The sequence below is a fragment of the Sander lucioperca genome, chromosome 21 (assembly GCF_008315115.2).
Source record: "Sander lucioperca isolate FBNREF2018 chromosome 21, SLUC_FBN_1.2, whole genome shotgun sequence".
NCBI lineage: Eukaryota > Metazoa > Chordata > Actinopteri > Perciformes > Percidae > Sander > Sander lucioperca.
The window spans coordinates 20,380,755-20,397,517 of NC_050193.1; the positions used below are offsets into that span (position 1 = coordinate 20,380,755).

A 16,763-nucleotide genomic window follows, 5' to 3' on the forward strand; every position below is an offset into this window, starting at 1 on the left:
TCAAGCATATTAGTTGGAATGTTACTGTGGAGCCACGATTCTGTTAAACAGAGGTAATCCAAGTTTGAGTCCAGGAGTAGGGCTGGGCAATATATCAATATCGTGATATGAGACTAGATATCGTCTTAGATTTTGGATATCGTAATATCGTGATATGACATAAGTTTAGTCTTTTCCTGGTTTTAAAGGCTGCATTACAGTAAAGTCATGTCATTTTCTGAACTTACCAGACTGTTCTAGCTGTTCTATTGTTTGCCTTTACCCACTTAGACATTATGTCCACATTATTGATGATTATTTATCAAAAATCTAAGTGTGAAGATATTTTGTTAAAGCACCAATTGTCAACCCTAGAATATCGCCACAATATCGTTATCGAGGTATTTGGTCAAGAATATCGTGATATCTGATTTTCTCCATATCGCCCAGCCCTATCCAGGAGAAGTGCAGAGATCTGATCACGTTTGGGGATAAGGCTACGTATATTTAACTGTCCGCCTAATATTCCCTTTGGTTTGCACTTTACATCCCAAAGCACACGGGCACGATTGACAGTTTGAAAGAGTAAATTACACTTTTGTTTCTGTGCAGCACTACTATCTAAGCCGCCCGAACGTGTTTGTAGCGTGTTGACTAGGGGTGGGAATCTCTAGGCACCTCACGATTCGATTACGATTCAGAGGGCGGCGATGCGATGCTAAAACGATTATCTGAATCTTTTTTTTGTGTGTGACTATATACTTTGCTTTAAAAGTACCAAGTAATGACCCATGAAGAATTTAATTCCAATATATTTTATTAACATTGCAAAGAACTAACAGGAAAATAAATGTGTGTCTGAACTAGCGGCATACTTGTAGTAAATAATATAACTAACAAATTATAACAAACTTCAGCATATTCTGAATATCTAGCATAAAATGGACTTCAAACCAACATGTGCAATATAATCTCAGATAAAAATAAATAAATAAACATTTTGCTGTAGCAAAATAGGCCACAATGAAATTATGCAAATGAAATGTGTTGCAGTGCAAATGTGCTTAGCTAGTGAGAGCTAATGTGTAAGTTCTTGTGTAAGAACAGGAGCTGGTCTACATGTTCAGATGCAAGTGTGCTCCGCTGTGCTGTTACTATATCACCTGCGGTAGAAAAGACTCTCTGCAGAGACACTGGTGCCAGGAATACACAAGTATCTTTTGGCCAACTTGGAAATCAGAGGAAATATCATCTGATTCTTACTCCACCAGCTAAGAGGGTCCTCGGAGAGAGGGAGTGATGGAGCACTGCGGTACTTGGTCACTTCTTCCTCAGCTCTGGCATAGGCAGACATGGGCTGCTGCTGGACTCTAGCATCAGTAAAGGTCTGCCCCAGCAGATTCTCTAGCAGAGAAGATGAGGATTTTCTTTTGTTAGAAGGCTTTGGTGATGCTCCTCCTCAGTGGTCAGGGTGTCTTCTTCCCTCAATGTGTTGTGCTCTGGGGTTTCCTCCTCTTCAACTCTCACCTCTTGCTGTAGGTAAACACAATGAGAAGAAGAGGTAAACACAAAAGCCTTACATTTTTAAATCATTAGCTTCAATCCGAATCACATTTTATTTTGAACAAAATTGAACAAAACAAAAATGTATTTGTTCTATTCAATATGAAAAACCTTGTATTATATAATTTATTATTATTATTATTATTATTATTATTATTATTATTATTAAATCTTAAGTAGTAAGCCCAGAGTGACATTTTACATGAAGTAAAATGGCAGAATTATTTACCTCTAGTGATGCGGCCTCAGCAATCAGTCTTCCATACATCTCCTCTCTCCTCCTCAGAATGAAAAGGCAGGCCCTTGAATCGCGGGTCCAGAGCAGAAGCTGTTAAAAGAGTGTTTCTCCCCTGCTCGCTATTGTATCTCTTGCTGAGGTCCCCACTGATGGCATGCTTTATCTCCCGGACCATTGATGACTCTGACTCTCCACTACTGTCCTTCGTGTCCTGGATGAGTTGAGCTTGCAAAGGAGCAATCAAACAGATGGAGGGGCTGCTCTCCTCTGACATGAGAATAGTTGCATCCTTCATTGGCTTTAGGGCCTTGATAATATCCTCTGCGTTTGAGATGTCTGCTTCAGTGAGTGTGCAGATGTCCGACTTTCCTCTCCGTACCTGAGGAGACAGTAAGGCAGCGCAGGCTGCAGGCTGTTGCTCCAGAAACCTGTCAACCATCTCATACGCACTATTCCACCTGGTGCTCACATCTATTTTCAGCTTGTGTTTCGGCAGACCAAGTAGAATCTGCTTCTCTTCAAGCTGGTGTTTTGCAGTGGTACTGCGGTGAAAATACGTAGTAATACGTCTCACCCTCCCCAGGAGCCTTGACACAGTGGGCAACTTGAGCGCCCGCTGAGAGGCCAGGTTTAGCGTGTGGGCATAGCACTTCACATGCAGGAATTTACACAGTTCAGCAGCAACAGCCATGTTGGATGCATTATCAGTAACTAAAACTAAAGCTTTTTTAGTGATCTGCCATTCCTCTGCTACATTCTTTAACAGCTCAGCGATATTTACACCCGTGTGGCTCTCATTCACTGCTCTTGTCTGGAGCACATGAGACGCTAGCTGCCACTCATCAGTAATAAAATGCGCAGTTACGGTGACATAAGATTCGGTGGCAATGGATGTCCAGGCATCACATGTCACAGCTATCCTACCCGCTTTCTTCAGTGATTCCATGACTTCGGTTTTGGTCTCGTTGTAGAGTGTGGGGATCGCTGTATCTGTAAAATATCTCCGAGATGGGACGTTGTATTTCGGCTCCAAAGTGTGCAACATAGCGCAAAAGCCCTGGTTCTCAACGACTGAATACGGACGCAAATCCTTGGCAATAAATGTTGCGATTGATTTTGTAATTCGCTTTGCCCTTTCCGAGCCGGGTGGAAGCTTTGACAATATTGTTTGCTCCATGGTCCTCTGGTTGGCAGCAACGGACGGTACAGCCGGGTGGAAACGTGTAATATGACTTGTCGTGTTTCCGAAATATTTTAGTTTTGTTTGACATAACTTACAAATAGTGTGGCTCTTGTCTAGCTCCTTTCCGCCTTCAACTTCATAGAAGCCAAAATATTTCCACACGTCAGCTTTTAACGAGGAGGGTGTTCGTATTTCGCGCTCAGCCATTGCTTCGGATTGCGTCTGTCATTATGTGCACGCCACAGACTGTCCGGGCGCTGCACTTCCGCGCTTCAGGGTTCCGCCTTTTGCGTTCCGTCAATATTACGTTATTAGAAAACTTTTTTTTCAGAAAATCGATTTTTGACATTTGTGAATCGATTCAGAATCGTCCACGTCCTGCATCAAGATGCATCTAAGAATCGATTTTTTCCCCCAACTCTAGTGTCTGTTACCCCAGACTCAGAGAGGTTAGCACGCTCCGCTGCAGCTAACGCCGCTGCTCTGTCACTCGACCGAAGGTGAAAGCCCTCGCCGGTCCCCACAACCGAAGTAGCCCCCCGGTCCAGTCCTCGAAAGGATATCTATCAGGCGGGGTAGCTCACCGGTGTGTACACGGTCCGATGTCCTCACACGGATCTCTGATGCACTCCGCTTCCCTGCATGACGCTGCTCCGCCAGCTCCTGGCACTGGGTCAACATTTCCTCCAGATCTGCTGCATGAGGCGCTGATGCAATCAGGGGCAGTGTCACCTGCGCAGATTCACCTGTGTCAGGCATCACCTCCACAGAGCTAGCCTGGCATTCAAGCGTGGGGCCTGGGTTCAGATGTATATCGCATAAAAGTATTAACACCATTAATACTTTAGATACATGCGCTCTATCTTGACGTGATGTTGACCTGACAGCGCTGTTTCCGTCATTCTTGCACAGACTTTTAGATGCCCAGATAGAATGGAGAAAGGCATGTCCATGTCCAAAATAGTAAAGTTTAGTGTGTTCACCATCATTCGGACCAGCCAGGTTGCCCTTAGTATGCACAGAAAAGTTGTAGGTCCAAGCACTCAATAACATTAGTGGATTAGTGGAGCCCAACAATCAACACCTGCCTTCAGCGGCCATCTTGAATCCCCAAGAACAAGAATTATGGTAAAGTGGTAAAGTTGCGAGACTGTCTGTATATATACAGCGAAATATAAAAAAAAAGGCTTGTGACAAACAGCAGTGAGACAATTTGAACTTGAACACAAAACTAGTTTTCACTCTTTGCAGTAACACATGCAGCCAGCAGGAGTTCAATGGGGTTGAGGTCAGGACTGCTGGCAGGCCATTCCATCCACTCCACTCCCACATTCTGGAGGTAGTCTCTGATAAACCCCGCCCTGTGGGGGCGAGCGTTGTCATCTTGGAGGATAGAGTTCGGTCCCAGACTGTGGAGATATGGGAGGTGGGCGATATACATTGTCTACGATAATATCATCATTGTTGTGTTAACGATGTGTAAATTGACATTATCGAGTATTTAAATTACTTAGAAAAAAACACTTCAACACACGCATTGGAACGCTACACATTCACTAATGTCAACAAAGATGGCGGCGCGCGATTGTGCAACGGCTACTAGCTCTCCTGTCAGTGTATATGCAAGTACAGCCACACTGAACTAATCAATATAGGACTAGGATACAACACAGCCGTTACGAGAGCCTTCCAGGCGGCTCATAACATCCCGGAGGACATAGCCAGACCACCGGGCGCTCCGTGGATTGTTGTCGGCAGCTAGCAGGCCGAGCTAGCTACCGGCAGGATCGAGACAAGAACTCCAGTAAGACCAAAGGAGGAGGACTGTGCATCTTTGTGCATAATGAATGGAGTACCAACAGCAGGATCGTTGCCCAGCATTGCTCACCTGACCTGGAAGCCCTGTCGGTGATATACAGGCCATTTTATTAACCGCTGCCGTCTACATAGCGCCCAATGCTAACGTTTGCACAAGTTTGGCTCACTGCTAACCATAGTGAACAAACTGCAGCGCGATCACCTGGAGGGATGATCACACAGTCAGATCACATCCAACTACTCCTGATCAGAATCAGAATCAGAAATCAGAATCAGAAAGGGCTTTATTGCCAAGTACGTTGCACATACGAGGAATTTGTCATGGTGTTGTTGGAGCATGTCACACATACAAATATAAGAAGGATAAAAAGATATAAACAATATAAGTATAAACATATACACACAGTACGTATTAATAACGATAAAATAAATTTAAATAAATAGTAAAATAAGTTAAACAGTAGTGAAAAGGGACGCTACAGCAGAGTAGGTACAGTGGCATGAGGAGCCAGAGGTGGGGTGTGGAGAGAGTCAGGATGGATTCCGAGCCTTGTTTAGAAGGCTAGTGGCGGAGGGGAAAAAACTGTTTATGTGGCGTGAGGTTTTGGTCCTGATGGACCTCATCCTCCTGCCAGAGGGGAGTGGCTCAAAGAGCTTGTGTCCGGGGTGGGAGGGGTCAGCCACAATCTTTCCAGCACGCTTCAGAGTCCTGGTGGCGTATAGGTCCTGGAGCGGCGGCAGATTGCAGCCAATCACCTTCTCAGCTGACCGAATGACACTGCAGCCTGCCCTTGTCCTTGGCAGTGGCAGCAGCGTACCAGATGGTGATGGAGGATGTGAGGATGGACTCAATGATGGCTGTGTAAAAGTGCACCATCATTGTCTTTGGCAGGTTGAATTTCTTCAGCTGCCGCAGGAAGTACATCCTCTGTTGTGCTTTCTTGACGAGGGAGCTGATGTTCAGCTCCCACTTGAGGTCCTGGGAGATGGTAGTTCCCAGGAAGCGGAAAGACTCCACAGTGTCAATTGTGGAGCCACAGAGGGTGATGGGGGCAGGTGAGGCTGGGTTCTTTCTGAAGTCCACAACCATCTCCACTGTCTTTAGAGCGTTGAGCTCTAGATTGTTTTGCTTGCACCAGGTCACCAGGTGGTCAGCCTCCCACCTGTAGGCGGACTCGTCTCCATCAGAGATGAGTCCGATGAGGGAGGTGTCGTCCGCAAACTTCAGAAGCTTGACGGACTGGTGACTGGAGGTGCAGCTGTTGGTGTACAGGGAGAAGAGCAGAGGAGAAAGAACGCAGCCCTGGGGGGATCCGGTGCTGATGGTCTGTGAGTCGGAGACGTGTTTCCCCAGCTTCACATGCTGCTTCCTGTCAGACAGGAAGTCAGTGATCCACCTGCAGGTGGAGTCAGGCACACCAAGCTGGGAGAGTTTCTGCTGAAGCAGAGCCGGGATGATGGTATTGAAGGCAGAGCTGAAGTCCACAAACAGGATCCTGGCGTAGGTTCCTGCGGAGTCCAGGTGCCGGAGGATGTAGTGGAGGGCCAGGTTGACTGCATCGTCTACAGACCTATTGGCTCTGTAGGCAAACTGCAGGGGGTCCAGGAGGGGGTCGGTGAGGTCTTTTGAGGTGTGAAAGCACAAGGCGCTCAAAGGACTTCATAACCACAGAGGTCAGGGCGACGGGTCTGAAGTCATTAAGTCCTGTGGTCCTTGGCTTCTTGGGGACAGGGATTATGGTTGAGGTCTTGAAGCAGGCTGGCACGTGACATGTCTCCAGTGAGGTGTTAAAAATGTCTGTGAACACTGGAGACAGCTGGTCAGCGCAGTGCTTCAAGCTGGATGGGGAGACAGCATCCGGTCCAGCAGCTTTCCTGGGAATCTGTCTCCTGAACAGTCTGTTGACGTCCCTCTCGTGAATGGAGAGAGTCGTCACTGAGGTGGGAGGGGGGGTGGAGGGGACCTTTAAGGAGGGCATTGGTGGGGGGGCCCAGGACCCTGCTGAGGTGGGCGAGGTGGAGGTGATGCACAGTGGCTGTAGCTGTAGGGAGGTGTCGTGGGGGATGGTGTCAGGACTGTCCTTTTGTCTTTCAAATCGACAGTAGAACTCATTCAGGTCGTTGGCTAGGTGTCGGTCATTGAAGGAGTGGGGGGTTTTAGGCTTGAAGTTGGTGATCTGCCTAAGTCCTTTCCAGACAGTCGCAGAGTCATTAGCTGAGAACTGGCGTTGGAGCTTCTCAGAGTACCGATGTTTAGCCTCCTTCACTGCCTTGCTAAATTTGTACTTTGACTCTTTAAATCTGTCTTTGTCCCCACTCCTGAACGCCTCTTCCTTAGCCAGCCTTAACCTTCTGAGTTTGGCTGTGTTTATCCCAACATAAATCCCGGTCAGAAGGACTATACAGCCAAGTAGAAGATAGGGCTGGGCGATAAATCGATTTTATCAATTAACTGGAATGTGTAGTTAACGTCGATTTGTTTAAATGAAAATCGATTTTCTCCTCTAAATCCGCCGACACTCCGCTCTGGGCTCCGTAGCTCTGAACGGGCTCAGCCCTCCCCCCGCGAGTTTGCCATGGAGATACACAAACAACATGGCAGCGACAGGGACTAACATTAATTCTTTTCTTAACTAGTCGTTTCATTACTTACTTATCCGTAATCTCCGCCGAAATGACCGGTGCTCTGTCCCCGGCTGAGAGTCACCTATTCTCGGATAACCGAACCACCAACTAACACTGACCTGAAGGAGCGGTGTTGAGGAACTCTGTTGCGGCTCAACACATCTACTAAATGCCGTTGATACGACCGAGCTGTGACGGAGGTCTGTAGCGGCTTAAACAACTAGCAATCGCCGCTCTGTAGCACGGAGCTCCTCTTCAACGTTTGTTTTTACCACTAGTTACTACGAAGGAGCTTGCTACAGGTATGCTACATTCAAGAGACCATGGGATGTTAATGTACGTTACTCAGCAACAGGTGAAAACAGGGACAAGGTTGCGGATTAATGCACAGTAACGTTAAAATGATTTGAACTTTTAGCGAGGAACGAGAAGTGAATTACCTGTATGTGTGAAAACAGCTTTATCTCACGCATCCGTTTTGTTGTTGTTGTTGAATATATAGCCCCCCCCCCCAAAAAAAAAAAACAAAGCTAGGGAAAACACTCAAACCAATTTATATTTCCACAAAATTGGAATAGTATACATACCCCATGTGTGTGCGTGTGTTTGAGTCAAAACAAAATAAAGTTAAAACTTGTTTTGAACAATTTCTTTGTCATCTGCAGACTGATTTTAAGTAGGGGGAGAAAAAATCGATTTAAATCTTAAAACAGATTATTTTGGAAAAAATCAGGGATTTTATTTTTAGGCCATATCGCCGAGCCCTAGTAGGACTATCAAAACCTGGCCTGACACTGCCCTATCCAAGCTCCAGGACTGCTTCCAATAAGGACATGGTTTACATGTCATTTGACATTTATTGTTTAAATAATCTACCAAACACAAATTTCCTTACTTTTTGTGCTAAGTTTAGTTTTAGTTTAGTAATAATAAAAAAAAATAATGTAATTGTTGATAACTAATCCTTTAATCTTTGCAGATCTAAACAGAGCAGGAAGTTGTTATCTATGTGAAATTTGACAGGAAATCACACTGATGTTGTTTTTATAAATATCTGTGTGTACAGACAGCGTGATGGCGTTGCTACGGGAACTGGGCCGTGGTTACCAGGCACTGTGCTCGTACAACTGCAGAGAAGCCATCAACATCCTGACCTCGCTCCCTCCTCAGCACTACAACACCGGCTGGGTCCTCACACACATCGGCAGGGCCTACTTTGAACTGGCCGAGTACACACAGGTAACACGCTGCGGCCCAGTACACACAGGTAACACACGCTACGGCCCAGTGCACACAGGTAACACACGCTATGGCCCATTACACACAGGTAACACACGCTACGGCCCAGTACACACAGGTAACACACGCTACGGCCCAGTGCACACAGGTAACACACGCTACGGCCCAGTGCACACAGGTATCACACGCTACGGCCCAGTGCACACAGGTAACACACGCTACGGCCCAGTACACACAGGTAACACACGCTACGGCCCAGTACACACAGGTAACACACGCTACGGCCCAGTGCACACAGGTATCACACGCTACGGCCCAGTGCACACAGGTAACACACGCTACGGCCCAGTGCACACAGGTAACACACGCTACGGCCCATTACACACAGGTAACACACGCTACGGCCCAGTACACACAGGTAACACACACTACGGCCCATTACACACAGGTAACACACACTACGGCCCAGTACACAGGTAACTCAAGATGGTTTCTGTTCAGGTGAATAATGATGTAATGATGTTTGTTGGCAGGCGGAGCGTCTGTTCAGCGAGGTTCGCAGGATCGAGTCGTACAGAGTTGAAGGGATGGAGATTTATTCAACCACACTGTGGCACCTGCAGAAAGACGTCGCCCTGTCTGCCCTGTCCAAAGACCTGACCGACATGGACAAGAACTGTCCAGAGGTAAGAACTACACCTGTCCAAAGACCTGACCGACATAGACAAGAACTGTCCCGAGGTAAAAACCACACCTGTCCAGGTTCTGCACGGGCCGAAAACGGGCTCTTACCCCAACTGACTGAGACCTCAACCTGAGCCCAAGGAGGTTTTGTTTCTTCTTCAAAGACAACATCCTCTGCTACTTTGGAAAATTGAAAACTCCTCTGACAACAACAGACTGACACACAGAGAAGTCACTGCATCCAGCCAGTTACAAAACATCTTGTGGTCGGGAGCTTTAGTTTGTCAAAGAGACTGTGAACCAGCAGCAGCAGCTTTAACATATGTGTCCCAGTGTACAGTATATTCTGTCAGTATTCACGATAGGGCTGCACAGTATATAGTTTTTTCATCGTATTCACGATAAAAAAATGGCAAAATAAACACATCGCAACAGTCAGCTTTTTTGACTTGGTTGAAAGAAAATATCAGCAGAATCTGCACTTTAAATGTAATGGTTATTCTTTTTTTAGTGCTGCTTTTGATATTTAATTCAACGTTCAATTTGTTCAATAAAAGAAAGTTGGAAAAAAAGTTTTAAACTCAACAAGCAAGTTTGTTGTATTTTAACAAAATATTGAAAGCAGCAGAACTGAGAACACTTTATTATCTTGAAATGATATCATTATCGCTATATTCAACATCGCTATTACATATTTTCCTCACATCGTGTAGCTCTAATACATATATGTCTGTCTGCAGGCCTGGTGTGTAGCAGGAAACTGCTTCAGTCTGCAGAGGGAGCACGACATCGCCATCAAGTTCTTCCAGAGAGCCATCCAGGTGAGCTGCAGTTTCCATGGTTACTAAGGTTAGATGGGCATACTCGTTCTAGTCTGTGGGTTAGTTTTAGGTTTCTTTCACCCACTACCAGTTTGTTCATTTTTAACCAAACCCTGGATCATTGGTCTAATAGTGATTGGTCAACCACTAAACTCTGGTGTAGACCCAACATCTAAACTCTGGTGTAGGCCCAACCACTAAACTCTGGTGTAGACCCAACCACTAAACTCTGGTGTAGACCCAACCACTAAACTCTGGTGTAGACCCAACCACTAAACTCTGGTGTAGACCCAACCACTAAACTCTGGTGTAGACCCAACAACCAAACTCTGGTGTAGACCCAACAACTAAACTCTGGTGTAGACCCAACCACTAAACTCTAGTGTAGACCCAACAACCAAACTCTGGTGTAGACCCAACAACCAAACTCTGTTGTAGACCCAACAACCAAACTCTGGTGTAGACCCAACCACTAAACTCTGGTGTAGACCCAACAACCAAACTCTGGTGTACACCCAACAACTAAACTCTGGTGTAGACCCAACCACTAAACTCTGGTGCAGACCCAACCACTAAACTCTGGTGCAGACCCAACCACTAAACTCTGGTGTAGGCCCAACCACTAAACTCTGGTGTAGACCCAACCACTAAACTCTGGTGTAGACCCAACCACTAAACTGTGGTGCAGACCCAACCACTAAACTGTGGTGTAGACCCAACCACTAAACTCTGGTGTAGACCCAACCACTAAACTCTGGTGCAGACCCAACCACTAAACTCTGGTCTGCTTGGGCGTTTCTGTACCTGTTGTTGTTGTTGTTGTTGTTATTGTTTTGCTCTGATCTGAATCATTCAATGAGTTTAAACTTGTAGAGTTTTCCCCTTTGTTCGGTTTTGTTTGACAAGGAGAAAAATCCAAGTGAACTGAAATGCATCACTACTTTTTTTAACATTTTTGTCACCATTTGTCAATTTTCGACTTATTTGATGCTTTTTTTTTTGACATGTATTGTTACTATTTTGTTAATTTTTTGCTGCTTATTGGTCAGATGTGTCTGGGGCAGGAGCAACAAAAACAGAACACGGTCCTGTGTTCTGGAAGTTCCCATAGTCAAACCAGCTCATTTAATTTTAATTATTTTCCAGACATTGTTTTGTGAGTGACATTACTCAACGTTGTCGTATGGTTTGGAGGAGAAAGTGAAGTGTGAACGTTTACATAACAACATGAAACAATGCAGCAACTTCACACTGAACCAAACTATCGGTGTGGAAACACCCTGACTCTTACCTGTCTGTCTACCTGATTCTCTCCCTCACCTGTCTCTCTCTCTCTCTCTCTCTCACACCTGTCGGTCTCTCTACCTGACTCTTACCTGTCTGTCTCTCTACCTGACTCACCTGTCTGACTCTCACCTGTCTGTCTCCCTGTCTGTCTGTCTTCTCTCACACCTGTCCTTCTCTCACCTGTCTGTCGGTGTACCTGACTCTCTCTCACCTGTCTGTCTCTCACTTGTCTGTCTGTCTACCTGGCTCTCACCTGTCTGTCTACCTGCCTGTCTGTCTCAGGTGGACCCGGGCTTTGCGTATGCGTACACTCTGTTGGGTCATGAGTTTGTTCTGACGGAGGAGTTGGACCGAGCTCTCGCCTGTTTCCGTAACGCCATCAGAGTCAACAACCGGCACTACAACGCATGGTACGATCACCGTGGTAACCAGGGTGGGAGTAGCACCCGCCGGGAATACACACCCACATATAGATATATCTATGAATCTATAATTAAATATAGATTTATAAAAGAGTAAATAGAGAAATACTCAGATTTAACAAGCTGACATCACACAAGTGTTACCGTTTTTTAATAAAAAAATTACTCAAACTGATTAATCTATTATCAAAATAGTTGGATTAGTTGTCAACGATTAAATTTGACAGCTAATCCATCTTTGCAGCTCTTGTCATTAACAGACTACAGATATATTCAGTCAACATTTGTAATGAATGAACTGTACGTAGGTCACTCTCTCATCATCGTGATCTAAACAAAGGGTTATCTTCTCTTAGACACAGTTCATTTAGCACCCTGAACTCATTTCCTCTTTACATCACCTCTGGAGCAGTTAATAGATCACATTTTAAAGTTCACATTTCAAAAATGTGCCTACGCCAAGAGGGTCCACATCTCTGTCACAGTCTAACGTGTGTGTGTGTGTGTGTGTGTGTGTGTGTGTAGGTATGGTCTTGGGATGATTTACTACAAACAGGAGAAGTTCAACTTGGCAGAGATCCACTTTAAGAAAGCGTTGAGTATCAACCCTCAGAGCTCTGTGCTGCTCTGTCACATCGGAGTGGTACGTTAGCATGTTAGCATCCTCCATCCACAGCAGCTGCTCATTTAGCACATAGCATGTTCAACACTGATTAATTGGTGTGTGTGTGTGTGTGTGTGTGTGTAGGTGCAGCATGCGCTGAAGAAGTCAGATGCAGCTTTAGAGACTCTGAACAGAGCGATCGGCATCGACCCCAAAAACCCGCTCTGCAAGTTCCACCGAGCCTCCATACTGTTCGCTAACGACAAGTACAAGGTAATCTATACTATCTATTCTATACTGATCTATACATACCCTAACAACAAGGTAATCAGTCCTGATCTATACTGATCTATACATACCCTAACAAGAAGGTAATCAGTCCTGATCTATACATACCCTAACAACAAGGTAATCAGTCCTGATCTATACTGATCTATACATACCCTAACAAGAAGGTAATCAGTCCTGATCTATACTGATCTATACATACCCTAACAAGAAGGTAATCAGTCCTGATCTATACATACCCTAACAAGAAGGTAATCAGTCCTGATCTATACATACCCTAACAAGAAGGTAATCAGTCCTGATCTATACTGATCTATACATACCCTAACAACAAGGTAATCAGTCCTGATCTATACTGATCTATATATACCCTAACAACAAGGTAATCAGTCCTGATCTATACTGATCTATACATACCCTAACAACAAGGTAATCAGTCCTGATCTATACATACCCTAACAAGAAGGTAATCAGTCCTGATCTATACATACCCTAACAAGAAGGTAATCAGTCCTGATCTATACATACCCTAACAACAAGGTAATCAGTCCTGATCTATACATACCCTAACAAGAAGGTAATCGGTCCTGATCTATACATACCCTAACAAGAAGGTAATCAGTCCTGATCTATACATACCCTGACAACAAGGTAATCAGTCCTGATCTATACTGATCTATATATACCCTAACAACAAGGTAATCAGTCCTGATCTATACTGATCTATATATACCCTAACAACAAGGTAATCAGTCCTGATCTATACTGATCTATACATACCCTGACAACAAGGTAATCAGTCCTGATCTATACTGATCTATATATACCCTAACAACAAGGTAATCAGTCCTGATCTATACTGATCTATATATACCCTGACAACAAGGTAATCAGTCCTGATCTATACATACCCTAACAAGAAGGTAATCAGTCCTGATCTATACTGATCTATACATACCCTGACAACAAGGTAATCAGTCCTGATCTATACTGATCTATACATACCCTGACAAGAAGGTAATCAGTCCTGATCTATACTGATCTATATATACCCTAACAACAAGGTAATCAGTCCTGATCTATACTGATCTATATATACCCTGACAACAAGGTAATCAGTCCTGATCTATACTGATCTATACATACCCTAACAAGAAGGTAATCAGTCCTGATCTATACTGATCTATATATACCCTAACAAGAAGGTAATCAGTCCTGATCTATACTGATCTATACATACCCTAACAACAAGGTAATCAGTCCTGATCTATACTGATCTATACATACCCTGACAACAAGGTAATCAGTCCTGATCTATACTGATCTATATATACCCTAACAACAAGGTAATCAGTCCTGATCTATACTGATCTATACATACCCTAACAACAAGGTAATCAGTCCTGATCTGTGCTGATGATTCTGTTTAAAGGAGCGAGACCAACCACTCGTTTCATCATTTCAATGGATGCACCACTTTAGTACTTCGCCCTCCTTTATCAGATTTTAATAAATACATAACAAAGAGTTAGTGAGTTTCCATGTTTTTTCACCAGTCTGGCAGATGTAAAACAGAACCGTGGATGTATTCTAAGGGTTAGGGGAACTCATGGTAGCTGTTCCTGGGGGCTTGATCTCAGCCCCAAAAGGTGTTGAAATTCAATCCAAAAATTTGATTTCACGTAACTGGTTTACACATTATGTCTCTCTCTCTCTCTGACCTGTCTGTCTGACCTGTCTGTCTGACCTGTCTGTCTGCAGGCGGCGCTTCAGGAGTTGGAGGAGTTGAAACAGATCGTTCCCAAAGAGTCTCTGGTTTACTTCCTCATAGGAAAGGTAAGTCTGACCTCTGACCCGTCATGTGTTCATGTGACTCCTCCCCCGGCTGTGATTGGTTTATAGAAATACATGAAGCCCCTACAGCAGAGCGTTAACTACAACTGACTGTAGTTATGCAGCATTTCGCACTAATTCAGCAGAGCAAACATACAAAGTCAATACAAAGACAATAGAAGCAAATTTACGGTGGAAAGAATGAGATGAAGACCTACCTGTCTCTCTCTCTGATGAACCTGTCTGTCTCTCAGGTGTATAAGAAGCTGGGGCAGACCCACCTGGCTCTGATGAACTTCAGCTGGGCGATGGATCTGGATCCTAAAGGAGCCAACAACCAGATCAAAGAAGCCATCGACAAGAGATACCTGCCGGAGGACGAAGGTGAGACAGGCACATCAGACAGACAGGTCCCAACACAGGAAGTGAAGGCAGCACATCTCAAGTTCCCATGTCTTTTTACATGTTTAATTAGAGTCTCCTCAGCTGCTGACTCCACCTGAGCTTCACTAGAAACCATTTTAAACTGATCTTCTCCACCCCTGCACCACTTCAAGAAGAAGAAGAAGCTCTTTTAATGGCTGCATGTTTTCATACTCAGATGAATATTCAATGACTGCAGTGTTAGGCACAACGTTAGGTGTTTACACTGCTCATTCATATTTAAAGGCTTGTTACTCTGGTTCTTCAAGTGAACTGTAGCACACAGTCAACTTTTTACAAACAAGATGTTTCCTACAGCAAACAAAGTTAACATCAAGCCCTGATGATACACCAAGATTGAATATGAATACTGTAAATGTTATACACATGTCTGTCTCTCTACCTGTCTAGCTGCGGAGGTAGATGACAGTCAGGACAGCAGCGTGATGACGGACGCTGACGACACTCAGCTTCACACAGCGGAGAGTGATGACATCCTTTAGCCCCGCCCCCCTGTCCTGATTGGCTGGAGGAGTACTGTTGCTAGGCAACATTCTGACAGACAGATCTCCAGTTTCGCCCCGGCCTTCGTCCCTGTCCTCTGATTGGCTGAAACAGACTGCTGCTGCCCTGAAGCCCCTCCCCCTCCTCCTCGTACGACATCACAGCTGTTTTTTATGTTCTTTTTATCATCGTTATGGAAATAAATCAATAAAAATGTGTAAACCCCGCCCACCGTTGTCTGTTTACTTTCTGCTGCCCACAGCCAATCAGAGCTCTACACTGACAGAGCAATGTTAAAACCATAGACTGTTAATATTAATGGACAACACATCTGGTGCGGCAAAGTGCTGCAAATGCGGAAGTGCCTTAAACCTGCATTCTATCTGAAGTCCAGCAGGGGGCGACTCCTTAAACCTGCATTCTATCTGAATTGACCCTTCGCTAAGCCACGCCTAAAAACCGCCACAGGCCAATCGTGGCTTAGCAACCGTAACTAGGCGCGGGAGGTCTGTCAAGCTTTTGAGCGAGGGAAACACCGTACGCCAAAGCGTTGTGCAAATCCGATACCCGGTATCCTAAAAGTTAGGACGAGGTGGTGGAATTTTTCCCTTCCCAAAACCTAAAACCCAAGGGGAGAAAGGCCAGGCGTGGATCAAACAGTGTGGGGTGGGGGGCCATTCACAACTAGCTAAATGTCGACAGTATTAGCAAAAACACATACGTTTGCTCCAAGGCAAGAACACTCTACTGCTAGCTAGCACAGCATTGCTTGGAAATAATGACGGTTCTTTGTTCATAATGCATATATTTGAACGTAAAATAAAGACGATTCCGGCGAACCTAGGGGTTAAATAACAGATGTGTACTCACTCTGTCGCTTTCTGGGACGTGTTTTCAAGTTAGCGCGGACTGCTGATTAGCTTACAATGCTAGTATTCGGGGCACAGGTGAAGTAAAAACAAATCGCTATTTATACCACTAAAAAGGCTCAAAATATCACCAAACTTCAACGGTAGCATAATGAGGTCCCTAAATGTTAACCGAAGCATTGAGAACTTTGTAAGTGTACAGACAGTTTATTAAAAAGATAGATTATAAAGACAGTCGCGTTCTCGTATACAGGCGGCCGCCGTCTTGGAAGCTACTGTCTTTCTGCCCCGAATACTAGCTAGTGTTGTAAGCTAATCACCGGTCCGCGCTAGCTTGTTTCAAGCTCCAAACACATTAGCTTAGCATGAAAACATGTCCCAGA

At 44.8% G+C, this 16,763-nt stretch overlaps 1 protein-coding gene and 1 long non-coding RNA gene across 2 annotated transcripts in view; both read left to right on the forward strand.

Moving 5' to 3' along the window:
• cdc27 (cell division cycle 27) overlaps positions 1-15,740 on the forward strand; it is a 38,000-nt gene extending 22,260 nt beyond the window's left edge. Inside the window, exons 12-20 of the mRNA XM_031318537.2 lie at positions 8,473-8,645; positions 9,179-9,331; positions 10,070-10,150; positions 11,720-11,847; positions 12,385-12,502; positions 12,608-12,736; positions 14,513-14,587; positions 14,839-14,968; positions 15,419-15,740. Coding sequence (XP_031174397.1) covers positions 8,473-8,645; positions 9,179-9,331; positions 10,070-10,150; positions 11,720-11,847; positions 12,385-12,502; positions 12,608-12,736; positions 14,513-14,587; positions 14,839-14,968; positions 15,419-15,510 — 1,079 coding nt within the window. The 3' untranslated portion in view covers positions 15,511-15,740. The remainder of the gene's footprint in view (positions 1-8,472; positions 8,646-9,178; positions 9,332-10,069; positions 10,151-11,719; positions 11,848-12,384; positions 12,503-12,607; positions 12,737-14,512; positions 14,588-14,838; positions 14,969-15,418) is intronic.
• Positions 12,945-13,250, forward strand: LOC118494101. The gene is made up of 2 exons (XR_004896158.1): positions 12,945-13,086; positions 13,134-13,250. It is a non-coding gene; the product is annotated as an uncharacterized LOC118494101 (long non-coding RNA).
• Positions 15,741-16,763: the final 1,023 nt, after the last annotated feature.